General features: G+C 44.2%; 1 protein-coding gene across 3 annotated transcripts in view; it reads right to left on the bottom strand.

Annotated features, from left to right (window-relative positions):
• The window catches only part of LOC146687678 (zinc finger protein 521-like), an 87,260-nt gene that overhangs the window by 43,374 nt on the left and 26,453 nt on the right, over positions 1-17,433 (bottom strand). For all 3 annotated transcript variants that reach the window (XM_085438191.1, XM_085438193.1, XM_085438192.1), the window contains exons 4-5: positions 278-3,789; positions 58-142 (exon numbers count right to left, since the gene is read on the bottom strand). In XM_085438191.1, coding sequence (XP_085294317.1) covers positions 58-142; positions 278-3,789 — 3,597 coding nt within the window. The remainder of the gene's footprint in view (positions 1-57; positions 143-277; positions 3,790-17,433) is intronic.

The following is a 17,433-nucleotide window of genomic DNA, read 5'->3' as shown; positions in this document are numbered from 1 at the left end:
TGTTTCTGGAGTATAACAGAAACCATAATAAATGAATCAGAAAGTGCTATCTCCTACCCAGCATGTGGTTGGCCACATGAACTTGGATGTCCCATTCACTGTAGAACACCATCTGACATTTGATGCACTGGTATGTCTTCTTCTGTAAATCAGACAACAGGGATTACAGTCAAGTGTGAATAAAAGATATATGGTAGAAATATTTGTGTCATTTGTAAATTGTAAATTCTCTGCATGTTTTCATTTACTTATTTAGTGCGAGGCTACTTAGCAATACCTCTTCAGTTTGCGATGGACTGGCTCTTGGCATGGGAGACACCTGGGGGGTCTTCAGCTGTCCACTGTTGCTGTCCCCAGACTGTTCCCGATGCACTGTCTGGACATGGTTTTGCAACTCTGCCTCAGATTCAAACTTCACATTGCAGCTGGAACATCGTGTCTTGGCTGCAGACGAGGACGACGTGGAAGAGGATGAGGACGATGAAGAAACACCTTTGCCTTTTCCATCTCCAGGGCTGAGACTCTCCCCTTGGACCCATGTGGCTGTAGTTGTTGCTGGAGTGGTGGCTCCCCCCTGCTGCTGCTGTTGCCTCCCTCCATTCACTGTTGGGCTGGAGCTCTTGGAGCCGGCAGCCGCCACACAGGACGCGCAGAGTCCATAAGGCAGTCCGTTGATGTCCAGCTTTACCAGGTCTAGTTTGGACCGGAAATCTTTTAGGCAGGAGGCACACTTGAAAAATTTTGGGGCGTGGTGTTGCTGCTGGTTTTGAGACATGGCATTGGTGCGGCCCATGGGTTGGTTTGCGGACATAGTGCCTGTCTTTTGCATGTGGAAAGTACCATGGATCTTGAGCTCCAATGTGGAGGTGACCGTCTGCATGCAAACAACACAGCGGAAACCTGTAAGGGAGTTCCTCAGGTCAGGGTGCATCTGGCAGTGCTCCAGGAAGTCCTCCTCACTATGCAGTGGCATCTTACAAATGCGGCAGCTCCCCGTGTCCAAACTCTTGCTATGGGTGACCTTGTGCTCTGTCAGGGTGAGCAATGAGGGGAAGCGCTCCCCGCAGATGGGACACATGTAGTGTTTGACAGGCCCAAGGTGGGTCTGCATATGTTCCCTCAGCCCAGCCTCAGAGAAGAAGGTACGGGAGCAAACATTGCACTTGTGGTTACCCTTGATCATCTCAGCCTTTCTTTTTATCATGGCACTCTCACCAGGGCGTATATTGTGATCTCTCAACTGGTGGTTAGTGAGCAGTGACTCCATAGTATAAGATGCCCCACATATGTCGCATCCATACATGGGCTCTGCAGTGTCCACCTCTTCCTCACTTCCATCATGGCTGTTCTGGGACTCCATCACAGATCCACCTACTGCCCCTGAACCATGGCTGTTAGTTAGGAGACCTTGTAGCTCAGCATCTTCTTTAGGCTGGCTTTCCCCACCAACTACAGTAGAACCATTGGCGCCACAGTTCTGTGACTTTCCCTCAAACACACAGTGTTTCTCCCTCAAATGTTTCTCCAAAAGAACAATGGCATGGAAAGCCTTGCTGCAGAAGCGGCAGTTATACTTCTTGCTATGGGTGGTGATGTGGCACTGCAGCTCCACTTCCGTTCCAAAGGACTCCCCGCAAAAAATGCAGCGGTGGGCACGGCCTTGGTTTTCCAGGTGGCTGTGTTTGACGTGAAGCTGCAAGTCAGTCTCATGCCTGAAGTCCCAGTTACAGGAGGTGCAGCGGTACACTTTCTTCTCGTTGCTGTGCTTCACAGCCAGGTGGAGCTGAGTAGACACTTTTGAGTCGAACACCTCTTGGCACAGAGTGCAACGAAAGAACACAAAAGTATGCATGTCGAGTAGGTGCTTCTGCAGGTCATCCACTGAAGTGAACTGCTTGTCACAGCTCTCGCAGATGTAATAAGTCGACGTAATAGTGAAGTGAATTGTCACATGCTTTAGCAGAGATTCCTGGTTGGGAAACTCCTTGTTGCACTGCGGACAGGTAAGCTGAGGCTGCAGACCATCCAGATGCGTTTTGAGGTGAGTCTGGAAAAGGTCTAAGCTTGTATACTTGGCACCACACTGGTTACATATGAACTCACTGGTGGCACGGGAGGCTGAGCTACCTTGTTTCAGCACGGCAGTTTGTTCCACAGATATTGGCGAAGAGGGGCTGAGAGTGCGGAGGGATTTCTTCCCATTGTTGATGTAGTTCAGGGCTAGTGGAATGTTCTTGTGATTCTCCTTGATGTGCTTGTTAAGCTTTAGAACACTGTTGAATATGGGGGAGTTGGTGCAGTATGAACAGGAGTACACTTCGACTATTGGCTCCTTGGGAGTTACAGCCAAGGGGGAGTCAAAGCGTAGGCTCCCCCCATCACAGTGAGTCTGGCGAACATGCTCCTCCAAGGTAGCCTCTGTCAAGAACCCCATGAAGCACTGGGGGCAGAAAAAGGCATTGCTCTCCTTGGCCACTGGACTGGGAAAGCCATGAGAGCAGCGGATGTGTTCCTGGAGGGCATTTAGGTCATTTAACACCTCGGGGCAGAAATTACACTGAAGGAGGGCATCAGGCAAGCTCGCTAACAGGGCAGCGTGATCTTCTGCATTGTGGACCTGCTTAAGATGTTCATTCAGATTTAGTAAAGAGGGCAGAACTTCCAAACAAAACTGGCAAGTGTGAGCCTGCTCTGGCTTGTCCAGATGCATGGTTCGCAGGTGAATTTGAAGCACAGCCAAACTGGAGAACACTTGCTTGTTGCAGTAGATGCAACTGTAAGAGACTTTAGGCTGCTTAGAGGAACGTCCTCCCATGTCTGAAGTGTTCTGTGCAGCCCTCTTTCTCCTTCCCCTGGTCTTGGGCACAGGTGGTGCTGTCTCCACCATTGTGGAGCTGTCAACGGAGAGGTTGGAGTCCGGAGTTGTGCTAGACACAGAGGTGTAGCCTACAGTCAGCAAGGAAGGGCTGTTACTATGGTTACTAGATTCAGGGAGCTGGTGGATGTCCATATGAGCATAGAGGTCCTCAACAGACAGAAAATGCTCTGAGCAGATAGCACAGGTGTGGCCCTTCCTATCTCTGCTGTGGGCTTGGTCAATGTGGGTCAGCAGGGTGCCCTCATCGCTGAAAGGCTCGTGGCAGTAGATGCACTGCAGGGTGGCACCCAGGCCTCCATCCTCTGATGGGGAGCACTCAGGGTGGCATTCTGCGATATGCCTTTGGAGCTCTTCTGGAACATCGAAGCCTTCCTCACACCGGCTGCATTTGCGGGTTTCTTTCAGCTTCCATTCATCAGCCCTAGAGAAACCGGAGCCCGTGCCATCTTTGCCCCTTTCGTGTACTTGCATGTGGCCGTGGAGAGAGCTGGAGGAAAGGAAGCCTCGACGGCACACAGGGCACTTGTGGGGTTTGTTGGAGGCGTGGGTTTTCATGTGGATTTTGAGGTGATCGCTGCGGGAGAAGGCAGAGTCACACTCTCCGCAGTGATACTTCTTATCACCCGTGTGTAGCTTCACGTGTCGATCTCGGCTCCGCTTGTGTTTAAACAGGCGGCTGCAAAAGGTACAGCTGAAAGGCAGCTTATCACCGTGGCTCTGCTCGTGACGCTTGAGGAAACTCAAACGACTGAAAGACTTGTCGCAGAACTGGCATGGGTACGGTAGGCCAGGGCCTCCTTCTTCCTCGCCAAAATCATAGTCCTCACAGTGTCCTGGAGAAGTCTGATCCTTACTAGAGGGAGATGATGCTGGCCAAGAACACGATGGGTCATCCTCAAGATCAGCGCCGTCTGGAGAAGAAGACAGAAAGAAATGTAGAAATGAAGGCATTGAGGGCAGGTCAGAGGGAAAAAGATGGAGGAGGAAAAATGGAGAAAGTGAGTGAGTTAGAAAGGTGTTTTGTAAGCTAGTCACTATATTAGCAAGTCATTAGTCTTGAAAAGGTAGGCCACCGTGGCGTTATTTGTCATAGTAATTATAAGGTTGTGGTGTATGATTTTCAAATTCTTTGCAATGTAGACCATTTTTTCTTCAGCTGAAACAATACCTCTCCTTAGGTGTTATCTAAAAAGTTACATTAAATATGCAATTTAAAGTATAATTAGAGAAGAGAATAAGTGGAAATACTTTTACTACAATTAACCTTGTATGTGGCCATGTAATGGCTTAGCCCACTGTGACTCAAAACACAATCTCTCTGACATTTAAAGCCAACACAAGACAATGGGTCTACTCTAGGATGTAAGCCCTGCATGAGGTAAATTAGAACATTTCTATTATTCCTGAAGAATTACTTGAATATTTTTGAATAACAAGAGCCCTTGAAATGACCTTAAGACAAGAGAAAAACAGGCAAAAGCAGTTTTAAGGATGAAGGAGAAGATTAAATATGCAATTTAAACCACAGCTATGCATAGCCTTTGGGAACGCTCTGCTGCAAAACGGATGATTTTCATGAAACATAGACCCATCAGAACATCCGTCAATAGATATCAGATTATAGAATATGCATTATTACAAAATTTGTCTGTGCAGTCTGCGTTAAGCTGTGAGGCAAGTGATCGTGGATGGATGAACGTGCCATCCATGTTCTGATGCAAGGAGGGGTAGGGGGTAGGTGGCTAGTGGTGGCTTACTGTCTCGGTCAAGGACAAGCAGGTGCAGAGAATGACCAACTTTTTTTTACAATCACTTTAATGTGTTCCTATTCAAATGGCTCCAACATTCCAATCCACTGGTTCACTGTGCGGTTATATGCATGGAAAACAGAGCACCACTTTCCACAGGTTCAAAAGGTTACAGGCCACTTCTTCCCGCTGCTGAAATCTAAGTGATGTGAACTTCCTTACCTAAATAAAACAACATAATCCCAACCTCTTCAGAAAAAAAAAATGTCAAAAGGCCATAACTTGGAATGGGAAAAACAAGAGGAAGCTGCAAAGATTTATGAGAGGGACGGAGGAAAAGCACGAGCTCTTTCCAGGATCCAACCTCTGTACTCTCCTTCAGCTGACAAATCTAAGTCTTTCTCTCTCTCTCCCCCTTTCTGTTGTTTTTGCTGGGAGATCTGCCCTTTGTCAGGATATCATGCCCTCTCTGAGCACTTACCCCCATCAGGGCCTATCTTCAGGAAACAGATGGGGTCGGAGGCCATTCCCTTGCCCCTCCAAACTGCTGAAAGCGGCACATTGAGAGCCCACCTCCACACCGTGGCCCTCCCGGAAACCTCCCACCCCTGGCAAGGCGCCCACTCTGTACACACATCTCACTGAAGGAGCAAACCTTGCCTGATTTACTTGCTTTATCTTTCATACATGTCTCAATGTTTTCTCTCTCTCTCTCTCTCTGGTTTGAGGGAGGATGGGTGACTCAGTGCTATGCCCTCCTCCACAGAGGGGGCGGATCTGCCCTATCTCATACTGCCTCTCCGGGTATAGGAGAAGAAGACAGTGCAAGAAGAATGACCCCAGCCAATGCCTTACAGTCAAACGTATTGGCTTCGAGACAATAGTATAAAACAAACAAATAAATGGTTCTGTATACAAGGCTAAATGAAATTCTGCTGTCTTAAATGAGGATGTCTTGATGCCTTGAGACATTACTAAGCTGTCAGGACAATCTCATTCCATTCTCGTTGTTTGTTTGCTCAGTGTATATTATTTATTTAGGGCCTTACGGTGATGACATATATAGAGTAATATCTGATTCATATATATGGAAGTTGCAATGAAGGGTTTTGAATAAGTAGCTATGTTAAAATTTGTGTCTGGATAGCAAATATAACACAGTTAGTAATAATGCATCATTTGATTTCACGTTGGACTGCATAGGGTATAGTCACACTGGCCAACAAATACGTTATAGCCATGCTGTAACCAGTAGACAAAGGTTCTCCTTTTGTGCTTCTTCACCTATTTTTTCTGGTGAGTCGATAGATAAAACTATAGAACTGCAGGAGTTTTACTGTGTACCGCTCACCCCCACCCAACCTCACACCAAACACACGCGCACACAGAGCAAGAGCACACTTGTGTGCATACACTGACAAGAATATACATGTGCACACATAGCATGTACACATAGAATACACAGATACAAGTCCAATGGCCGAAGCAAGTGTGTGAACAACTGCAGATGAAAGAGCAATCTTCCTCAGGAGACCTCAAGAGGAAAAAGAGAGAGAGACTTGTTTTTTTTTCCTTCTTCACCCAGACAAGAAATGCCCAGGCCTCAGCAGCAGCCTGAGTAAATAAAAGAACGGGCCTTACTTCCCTGTCTCTCGGGCCGGGGGCCTGTGCACGCCAGCACTCTCTGTGCCGCTGCCAAAGGGGATGCTGGGGCCTGAAAAACTACACCCTGCAGCTGAAGGGCTGTCTTTGTTGGTCTGCCAAGGCCTTCCTGAGCATCCTCCAGCCAACAGCCTGTCACGTCCTGGGAGGAAGACCTCCATCTTAAGGCCTGTCCCTCTCTGGGAGTTCTGTCCCTACCCCCCTCCCTCCTTTTTTTTAATGTCTCCTATATGGAACAAAACAACCTCATTTGGAGTTCCCCTATAGGGAATGGCACAAAATGTGCCACTGCCACATTTACCAGAAAGATAAACATTAAAGTCGAAGCTAAAGTAACTAAGAACTTCTTAAAAGTCACAAAAATATAACTTGGCCTGTGAAGTTCACTGATCAAAATATGCTAAATTAATAAAGACGTTTTCTGTTCTATACAAATTATGTTTTCTTTTTTTTTTTTCCTGGTACTGCAGAAGTAACCACTGAGAATTCCCGATTCACACGCAGGTCTCAGTTTCCTCTAAGCCAGTCTGAACTGCCTTTTGTGCAGCACTTCCTCTGTGTTCATTTATAGCACCCTTTCCCAAAGTAAATACCCCTGTTCAAATAAGATCCCTAATGCTGGGAACAGGTACGCTTACCATTTTTCTGCACAGCAGAATAGCTTTCCAAGCCCCTGAAGAATCTTTTATTTATGCAATTAATGCATTTGAAAATTAGCATGCATAAATATTTTTTGAGAGCAAGTCATTAATTTTCATGATGACATTGTTTCCCTTTGGACTTTAACACATATGGTGGCAAACTGTGTCTATGTTTTAAAAGCTAAATGATACAAAAATGTTTAAAGAATAATGTCTGTTGATTTCTTTGTAGACAAATACTATTGGGTCTCAGTATAATTTGAGCGTAAGAGCTCAAAAGAAGGCAACAAAGACGGATTTTCACATAAACTGTTCTTCAAATGTATGGCTGTATGCTGTGCTTAGCAGTGGCCCAATAAATAAAATATCCAAGTTATTGATATTAAAATCTAATAAAGCTCCTTTCCGTTAGAGACTGCAAAAAGGGAAACAAAGGTATACATTAAAGTTCAACTGGCAGGAAAAAAAATTTAAAATGGGATTATAAAAATATTTTAATGGCCATTAAGTATTTGTAACAGGAATGAGTGCACACAAATGTAACTGAGTCTCTTGTTAAATGTAATTGAGATAAAGCATGGGTGCTTGGTTTGACATTTGGTATAATATTTAATGCTTTTGCATGTATATCCTAAAAAACTGCATCTTGCTTTGCAAAAGCATTTTATTGCTTTCATACACATGCACATAGATGTCTCGCTTTTTAAAGATAATTATGAAATGTCTCATACAATATGAAACAACTGAGCAAAAACAGCTACATCTGTATTCAAGCTGATTTTGTGCAGAGCTTTTAAAATACTGAAAATATCCTTGGTTATTTTATTCCAGCTGGCTCAAAATGCAAACCATGCCTCAGTTGACCAACAATTTTTTTAGAGGGGTTTTTTTGGGGGGGGAATTAATTTTTTAATTTTTTTTGTATCTACACTTTTTTAGTCCACATTATGAAAAGTACAAAAAAAAAAAAAAAGCAATAAAAAAAGCAATTATCTACCTTTTTTTGTGTTTCAGAAAATGTAATTTTTGCAGTTACACCCTCTTTAAACCTTTCAGGGACCGCATCATTTGGGAACAACTCACTTCTGGTGCCCAGACCTTCGTGTCTGAGGCACTGGAAGCTGTTCATGATGCCTTATCACTGTCTGACAGCAACAGAGTACATCTCCTCTATTTAGGAAGCCAAACTCTTATCCAGGTCCAGGACCTTATCTTATCAGAAAAAATGTTTCCCCCCCCATCACTCATCTGCCACTTCTATAACAAGCTAGACTTTGTTCAAAAGCCATTCTAGTGAAGCAAAGCATGGCCAGGCTTTCAGTCGCCAAACCTTATCTTCCTGTGTGTTGTACCAGAGATCTGTACATAGTGGTTGTCATAAGAGATGTGTTTGTGTGAGTGTATTTGTGGCACATTGGGGATTGGGGATTCATTGAATAAACAAAAAGCTGACAACTTGTCTGATGTAACACCGTGACCCCACTTCATATTCAGAGAGGGGATCTTTTTACAGTTACTGGGAAAAGTAGTGAGCCTTTCCCATGAGATGATGCATGTGTCATCTCAACACTTTTCCCTGTTCTGATGTCCAAATAGCAGTGCGTGTCTGAACAACACGTATTCATGTACGCCGCTTTGTGACACAATCACTTAAGATCTAATAGAAGAAGTGGTGTAATATACATATATATATATATATTTTTTTCTATATTAGCGCTCTTTTTCCTGACAGAGGAGCAGGATGAGGTGGGCAAGGATAGCTTTTTCTTTTCTTTTTTTTTCTTTTTTTTTTTTTCGGGGGGACTAATTCCAGTCAGATGAACAAATGACTCAGTTGATTCAGGACAGAGAGCTCAGAGGACACAGAGCTATTGGAAGAGGCCCAGTGCTGGGCTTTACTCACAGTAGTCCTGCTACATCCCTGTTTTAAGACATCAAATCCAGTCAAAATGAAGCACTGATAATTCCCAGTAGCTGTCAACAAAAGTACCAGGTGGTTTGATGTGGCTTTTTGCACCATGCAGCTGATTAACACACACAAATAAGCACAAGCACAGCTAGTTAAAGAGGCTGCTTTTTCACCACTTTTTCCCCAACCTCAGACATTGTGTTGTGTATGTGTGTGTGTGGGTACTAGTGTTGTGTGTATACTGGGTTTGTCTCTCTCTTTTCCTCTTTTTTTTTCTTAGCAAACACAATATGTTTTTACACATCGCTGAGAAATGTCAGGTCCCTCTCCCCCCTTGCTACAGATCAATCAAATCCACTATGCTACAGGATGAGAAGGAGGGGTGGTGGGAGACGGCTGGAGGATCAGCGAACAAGGATGCTGTCTTTTACTGGACAAGGTAGAAAAACATTAGATGGAATAAGGATTCACTTCCCGCGGTTTCATCAGTGCCGTAGCAGCAAGTTACTCTGGCCTAACATCATGTACATGCGCAACACAACACATATCCACACACACACAGACAGACACACACAAACTTGAAGGGAAAATTGCAGTCAATGGGGATTTTTTCACGCAGGGCCTGACACAAAGAGCTGGAACATCAAGCGCTGTCCTGACTCTGTGGTCTGGGTGTCCATTATTCTGGCCCTCATGGCTCTGTCTCTCAACCATGGGGAAGCGGCAAACTGTCAACTACTTTGTCCACATTACCCACGTCCCCCAGCTCAGACAGGAGCACTTGGTCACTGTCCCAGAAATCACAGCACCCCAGTGGCAACACAGGAAAGTTAGACAAATGGAAGGCCAGAGCAAGAAAAGTAGGGCGGCCAGTCATCCTTTACTATGCTTTTTTCTCTCTGTGACGGTGAGACACAGCCAAAGAGGAATTTTATTACTTATTGCAAAGATGTGTCACTGCAGCACTAATGCGTCTCTGCCAAAACAGACAAGCTGAATAATAATAATCAATGATAAGGTTTCTTAAAAAGAGGGAGGATGTTTAGTGCATGATCTGACTCATTGCATTTCCTGTGAAAGCTAACATCGTACCATAATCCATAACCACAGCGACTGAACTCTAAAAGCATGTCAGGGCTGTCTGTCTGCTGGATAACACATTTATCATTCTGCATACTATTAAATATCTGAAGCCAGCAACAGACTTAAAACACTTAATATTAATAGAAGATGTGAACTTATTTATGAAAATGTTTTTAATTTAATAATTTGCCGTTTGATGCTTGTAAAAATGTGAATTCACAGCATTTGCAGGGATGTCATCTTGTATCGCTATTTGGCCCTGTGTGCGCCCTGTTGTGTTTTTCTGCCAGAAAAGAAGGTGTTATAGTAGGATGAGGCAAGCTAACATGGAGCGGAGGAATTAAATTGTCAGGAGTGCTTCATTTTCCTCCTTTCAAAATTAAGTCCGTTTTTCAAATGAGAAAAAGGAAAATTAACGAGAGAACGGAAAATCAAGGCATTTAATTAAACTATTATTCAAAAAGGTGAATTTGGGGTTCACCGCAGGTTATTATTCAGAGTAGTAGTGGGTGGGCTTGATGGCTCATGTTGGTGTTCTATCTATCTATTTATGATCAATGCTGTATTTGCGATGTAGTTGGAGCAGTTTGTGTGTGGGAGTGCGACGGTGGCAGTGGTATCATTTCCTCTTCAACTGAGCAGCTGGTGGTGTTGGTAAGGTAGGAGGACCGTTGACCACTTCAGGTAGACTTCAGCACAAACAGGAAGGAGGCTGTTCCTCAGGTCTTGGCTGGACCAGCAGCCACAGTGAGCCTCCCAGGGGGAGAAAGGAGGATGACAATCTGTCCCTCAGCATGGCCCTTCACCGCCTGCCTCACTGCACTGGCTCTAAGGGAGTGCTGGGCCAGGCGGGACTGGACTGGGCTGGGCTTCAATAGGCAAGGGTGCCTGCGTGTGTGCGTGCTGTTCCCTCAACACTGCGGCAGACCAGGCGCAGGACCCAGTGGACAGTCAGCTAGCCAGCCAGCCAGCCAGTCAGCCAATTTGAGAGATGCTGCAGCACTGTGCCGCTACTATATTTTCTCACTGTGCGGGAGTTTACTTGGATGCTCTTTTATTTCCCCCTCCCCCCACAAACACTCTTAGTTACTCACAGAAATGTGATTTATGTGATCACCGTGGAACAGAAAAAAATTGTTGTGCATAGAGAAATATGCTGAGTTACTGTATGGTTGCTTCATTAAAATAGGGTTTGGTCTGCAAGTTTCCAGAGACGCTATCCATTACTTAAAACCCAACACAGCACTGACTGAATTCAGAAAATAGGGTCTAATTCTTTTTAATCAAACTACCTCAGAGTGACCCATAAAACTTGGGCTAGACTTCAAGAAAGGATCGTCTCACTTATTAGTTTAAGTTGCACTGGAGATATTTTAAAAGGGCCAGTTAGTTTGCCAAATGCCCATAAAAATACTTGTATCCTCATCTCTCCCTCTTTTTTCTTCCCCTCATCGCAAACAACGAAGAGAATCACATGCATGTGGACAAACAACCTGGAAATGAACTTGTGTTAGGTTTAGCATTAGCATTTATCAGCGAACTCTGACTCTGTCTTTTGACCCATGACCTTTGGTTCCCCCGATTAATACACTGTGGCTTTATTTGATATCTCCTCAATACCAGCCCAGCTTGTCAGTGGTAAAACAACTGGAGACAGCCCAAGAGGGAGAAGAAAACATGCATCGTGGAGAGGAAAGCGGGAGGGGAAGAAAAACAAGCATCAACTCAAGCAAGACGATGTATTTTCATGCATCCCTGTCTTAAATGTCAAGATTTCTTAAACCTCAGTGACTGCAGTGCTGACACCTCTCCAAGGTTCAACAGAAACCGCATTCATTAATAATTAGCTTAGCTGTGAGGACAGGGAGTGAGAACGAGTGCGAGAGAGAGGGAGAGAGGGAGAGCGAGCCAGCTAAAATTCAAACTTCTGTCCTTTCCCGAGAGAATCGAATTTCACTACAAGTATTTTTTCATTCTTCTTCACTTCTTGTTTTCCTGGTGTGTGTTGGCCAGAATCCCAAAGGCGGCCCAAGAACGAGCATTGCAGACGTCGCATCAGCCTTACTACTCCCTCCCCTCCTTAATCATGGCTCTAATACCCTCCAGATGAATAAACATCTTCATCCCTTCTCTGTTAAAGCCAGAAGGCTCCTCCACTCTCGAATCCAACAAAGGAAGAAAGAACGAAAGAAAGAGAGATACAAATGGAGAGTTGAAGAAGGAGCACAGGAAAAGGATGACAGATGGAAGGGTGGATCAATGTCGGAATGAACCAAACAGCAAAGTAACAAAGCCATGGCAAGATTTTGTGGTTCTTCCCATAATTCGTCTGATCTATCTCCCCCTTGACACAATTATCACAGTCCTTCTAATTATTTTCCTTCTTTAACAGATTTCTAATGGCAGACTGTGTTTTTTTTTTTATGATCATCTTTGCAAAGTGAAGGTTTTGAGAGCTGTTGTGCAACCTTGTCGCCTCAGACTGCGTCCACAGACTGCACAGGAAGGGGGAAGGGGGGGGGGGGGGGGGGGAGAATGAGGAGGCGAGGGGAGGTGGTGGGGTGGGAGGTGGTGGGGTGTCTCTGGAGAATGGGCCAGGCCCCAGACCAGCACTTCCCTGGCCCAGTAACTGTGCCAAGATACTCATGACATGTGTGTACAGTATGTGAGCGCAAATGGCAGACAGATTTAGGGGTTTGCTTTGTTTCCCCTTCCATTGTTTTCTGCTGGTATCCAGGCAGCTCGTCATCCTATCTTAATACTAAAAGATGATAAAAATGCACACACAAGACGCCGATACAGGCAAACAAAATGCCAACACCTCACCGAGCGAAGCACGTTCTTCGCTGCCCCTCACCCTCATCTTCATTTGCAGAACAAGGATGGGATATGAGGCCTGAATACAACTAGACAAATGACTACAGGGCATTTTACTTATTCATCCATCACTTCACATTGATTTATTCATGTTTATCTATTTATCAGCTGAAAAAAAACCCACTTTCCCCTAGATTGTTTTGCTAAAAGTTTGCATGCTGACGTACTTAGTGGAAAACTTTCAGGGTCACTGTCGAAAAATCCTTAAAAGAGATTATTGAGGTTCATCTCACCCTTGAATACCATCCCCTCACTCCAACACCTCAACAAATACTTATCTCCCTATTTACATAAAACCAGCGATTCTTGGGTTAGTACCTGTTTACTAAGTAAAAACACCACCTGGGGAGGTTATTTATCTTAGTCTCAGGAGAGGAGCTTGGCATACCTGCCAAAAAATATCCCCCACATGAATTACCATCAATTCAATACAAGAAAATCAGAGGAAACATCTCAGATGCCCTGTATAATTTTACATATGATTTTTGCATCTGAAGCAACATATGGCGAGTAGATCGACGGTCACAGGCAAATTCTGTGATATCTTAAAAAGGAGAAGAAGAAGAAGAAGAATATATTCGGTCCTTTAATTTTTGTGGATAGTGCGGCCGTTTTGTGACATCCTCTTGGAATCTTCCTATCCTGCTGTAATAACAAGCTGTCCTTCTTACATGTGGCAATCTTAATGTCTATCTGGATGTACAGCTTACTGTGATGAACTCATTTCAAGGAGAGTGAATGTAATAATCCGCCAATATCAGCTCTCACTGACAGCAACATCCATATCAGCTAATTACTTTTCATGAGCGGACATCAGCTGTTATCAGTATATGGAAGGAGCGCACATTACTATTTTACTACTCGCGCGGATGAGCTAGTGTTACAAAACAAGTCCTTAATATAGAAACTGAACACAATGAGATGGTAATAAAACCCGTGTCACTCGCCCACTTACTTGGCTATTTTAAATAACAAGACCATTTCAAAGAAGGTGACTTTTAATTTCCACGGGTGTCCTGATGACATATACATGGAGCCTTACCTACCTAAAACCAGGACAAATGGGGTATGCCAATATGTCAGAGTGAAGCTTCTCCCCTAATTTGAAATTTTCTCTGCATTCCTGGGTTAGTGAGGTGACTGTCATCTCTGCAGCTGTTCATTGTCTTAGGGAAGAGCTAGAGTTGGGGGAATATAATCCCACACACTATGCATACAGCAGGGAGAAAATATGGGCACAGAGGTGATGCACGGCCCTCTGGGTAATTTGTAAAACATGAGCCTTGGCACCCGAGTGGCATGCCAAACTTAGGGTCAGCTAAGTCAGTCACAGCAGGATTTTGTTCGTTATTCAAAAAAGTAAGGCACTGGGCACTACTCATTTTTAAATGCATTTCTTTCCTTATTTGCTGCCTATATGAAACTATTTGTTTAATTACTTTTGTGACAGTTAACTGCATTAAGTCAAATCTGCATATAATGTGCAAATCACTAAACCTAATAAGGAAAGCAAACCCAAGATCTTTCTGGTAGTATTTCAGCTTTTATCGCAAAGACGATTAATCACACTTCATGGAAAATGTAGTGACAGTGTTTTGGCTGCAGAATACACAGAGCTAAAAGCCTGTTCATCTCTGCTTTTGTTAGCCTTGACTGCTTGGTTGAGGCCGTTATACACTCACTTCTGGGTTGGGTGGTTTGCTATTAACCTTGTGTTAGCATGTCACGTTTGCAGCGACTTGGAGAGCCTTGATCTTGTGTTTGCTGCAGTAGATAGCTGCTTTTGTCCTGGACACAGTGTGCAAACGAAATTCAAAGCAATGTGCATAACTTAACAACTCAAAAGTCATAAACCGTCCTGCAGTTTTGCCATCGCCATGTTTTCACCCTCTTACCAATTAAGGTGAGGAGATTCTGGTGTAAGCGCACACAAAAAAGCTAATTAGGTTTTTTTTCTTTTGCCCTCTACTCGTCATGCAGATAATTGAGGAACTGTAACAAAAGCAAGTTCAGATTTGTTTGATTAGTGATTATCATATGATTACTGAATTAAGTCGCAGTTTTGTGTTACATTACTGTGTCATGAACAAGCTGATGAGATTACAGTAACACATTACATCCGACACTGATCACACATCACATGGGAGACTCCTTGGCACAATTTCCGCCATAGAGCACAGTGGGCAACAGTGTTTTCTCAACATGAAATTCTCCAGGAAATTTCTTGGAATTGAAACTCTAGCAAAGCCTGTTCTTCGTATTTTTTTTATTTTTTTTTTTAAAACGATTTTTTTGTTTTATCAGCATGTGTCTGCAACTGAAAACAGACAGTCAAACATCATTGTGCCTTTCCTCTATCGATGAAATACCACTCTTTTGTAAAATTAGTTCCCGCAGGAACACAGATTTTAGAATAATAATATCACAGACATAGCGTACATATAATGCCTCAACCCGTACATGTTGCTTCACCAAGAAGTCTTGATTAGGATTCGTCAGACATAACATCCTGCATTCACGGCCTCTGCTTTGCTAGGCCTCAGATAACCTTTATCCTATAGGGTTTAATTAATGTCAGCCAGTCTACTCTGCCTTTCAGAAGGAAACGACTTATTCCTCTGCCCTCATGAAGCCCAAATCCCTCTGTTTCACTGGTGAGGCCGGCTGCCTTGTTTATCCCAACTACAGGTACTGCTCCCTATTAAGGCCAGCACTTGTTACAGGGAAAGGTTGAATTATTTACCAACAGCAGAGGGGGAGGAAGACAGAGGAACTAAGATGCAAGGAGAGAGGCATTTCATACATGGATGAGATTTTTATGTTGTTGTTTTTTTATAGGTTATGAACATGGCAAGCTTAATGATGCACAGACATTAGATACAGGCTCTGATTAAAAAGGCAGCCGGATTCAGTGAGTAGAAACTATACAGAGATGAGTAAATTGCCCCCAACACTTTGCTCTAAATCTCCTTGATGAAAAATATACTGCACTTTGCACCTTAACGGTAGGCGGAACTTAAAGAATTTGGTCATGTATAAATAGAATAATGTGTTTTGTTAAATAGATAACAGCGATGCTTGTGCACACTCTTCACCCAGGGCAAACTGTCTGCATTCTATCTGCATCTCAGCCTCTGTGCACAATACAACAAAACATACAGAAAACAAAAGGGAACACAGAGGGGGAGAACGAAGAGACAGACCAAACAATAAACTCAACCACAAGAGAGTTTAACTTCGTGTGTGTGTGTGTGTGTGTGTGTGTGTGTGTGTGTGTGTATTTATGTGTTTGTGAATCAAAGAGGGAGACAGAAAGCAAGAGAAGGACAAGGGAGATGAAGACAAATGCAGAAAGGGAGAGAGACAGAGGGCGGCAGAGAAAACGAAAGACAGAGGGAGAAATCAAATTTGCAAGAACATAACAAAAAGCTGTATCTCTGACAAAAGAGAACACACAAGGGTATTTGTCTAGCTGTCTGCACCAGCAGGATCCTCTGAAAGTTTATTAAACTAGAACCCTTCAAGAGAAGGCAGAGAGTAGTAAACTATACTACTGGGGAGGAAAAGAGAAAGGGAGAGGGAACGAGAGTAAGAGAGGAGGGGGGTGAAAAATGAAGAAAAAAAAAGCTAGCTTTTCAGCCTCTGTCTCTCAGAAATTCTTTTATTTCAGCCATGCATTAAGTAACCTCCCCACTGAGTTCTGCTCCCCTTCCTGGTGTGGATAAAGCCGTCCCTCGGGGGAGCCGCTGGTAATTTCCAGCTTCGCCAGAAACTCAGGTATTAGAAAAGACCGCTTGGGGACCTGCCACAATATACCTTCACAATTTCATACGCTCTGAAAAAGAGGGAGCCCCTCCCTCGCAGCCTACCCCCACCCTCCCAGTAAACCCCCTCGAGGGTCCCCAGTTCAAATTTCTGAAGTGCAGACAACGGGTGTATGTGTGGGGGAGGAGAGCGTGGTGGTGGGGGGCCCGTGGGACAGAGCACCAGCAATAGAAAATCCACTGCATAGAGGAGAAAAAAGCATTTCCTCTCTGGTCTGGCAGGAGTGCCTTTTTTCCCCTGGCTCCCACCAGAGGCTTTTTACAAAACATGTGTTGCTGACATGTTGACAGATTGCTCAGTGAAGTGTTAGGCGCATGCACACGGCTGGCCATTTAGGGGGACATGGCTTCCTACCCAACATCCTCTACCTGAGGCACCATGTTTTATACATCATCCCCCAAAGAAAAAAGGAAACAATAAAAGGTAAGGGAGTTGCTTCCTTTGTGAGCATAGCAGAATATCATAGAGCAGAGAGAGACTGCGTATAATGCTGCCTTAGCTGAACTGCGGTGATGGGGAGGAGCAAAGGAAATGAGAAAAAGGGAGGGAAATGGTTTCAGGCAGGAAAGACAGAGATAAAGCATAGAGGTGGGAAAAAAAGCTCAAGGATGGATGCATGGTATGCTTATGTGCAGCAGGTGAGCTTGTCAAACCAATAAAAAGCCCACAAGACTCCGTCTTTGTCTTCCTGCACTGAAGCTACCAATAGCAGGCAGGAGGATGAAATCTGATCAAAGGCCAGCTTCCAGATCCAACTTCTGCTCCTATCAGGGTATCGACAGCACACGTCTTAATCGCCCTGCGGCTCCA

The sequence above is a fragment of the Copadichromis virginalis genome, linkage group LG18 (genome assembly GCF_057382275.1).
Source record: "Copadichromis virginalis isolate Kocher_CV1m ecotype Utaka linkage group LG18, C_Virginalis_male_GT1.1, whole genome shotgun sequence".
NCBI classification, from domain to species: Eukaryota; Metazoa; Chordata; class Actinopteri; order Cichliformes; family Cichlidae; genus Copadichromis; species Copadichromis virginalis.
This window is presented reverse-complemented; position numbering and strand designations above follow the sequence as displayed.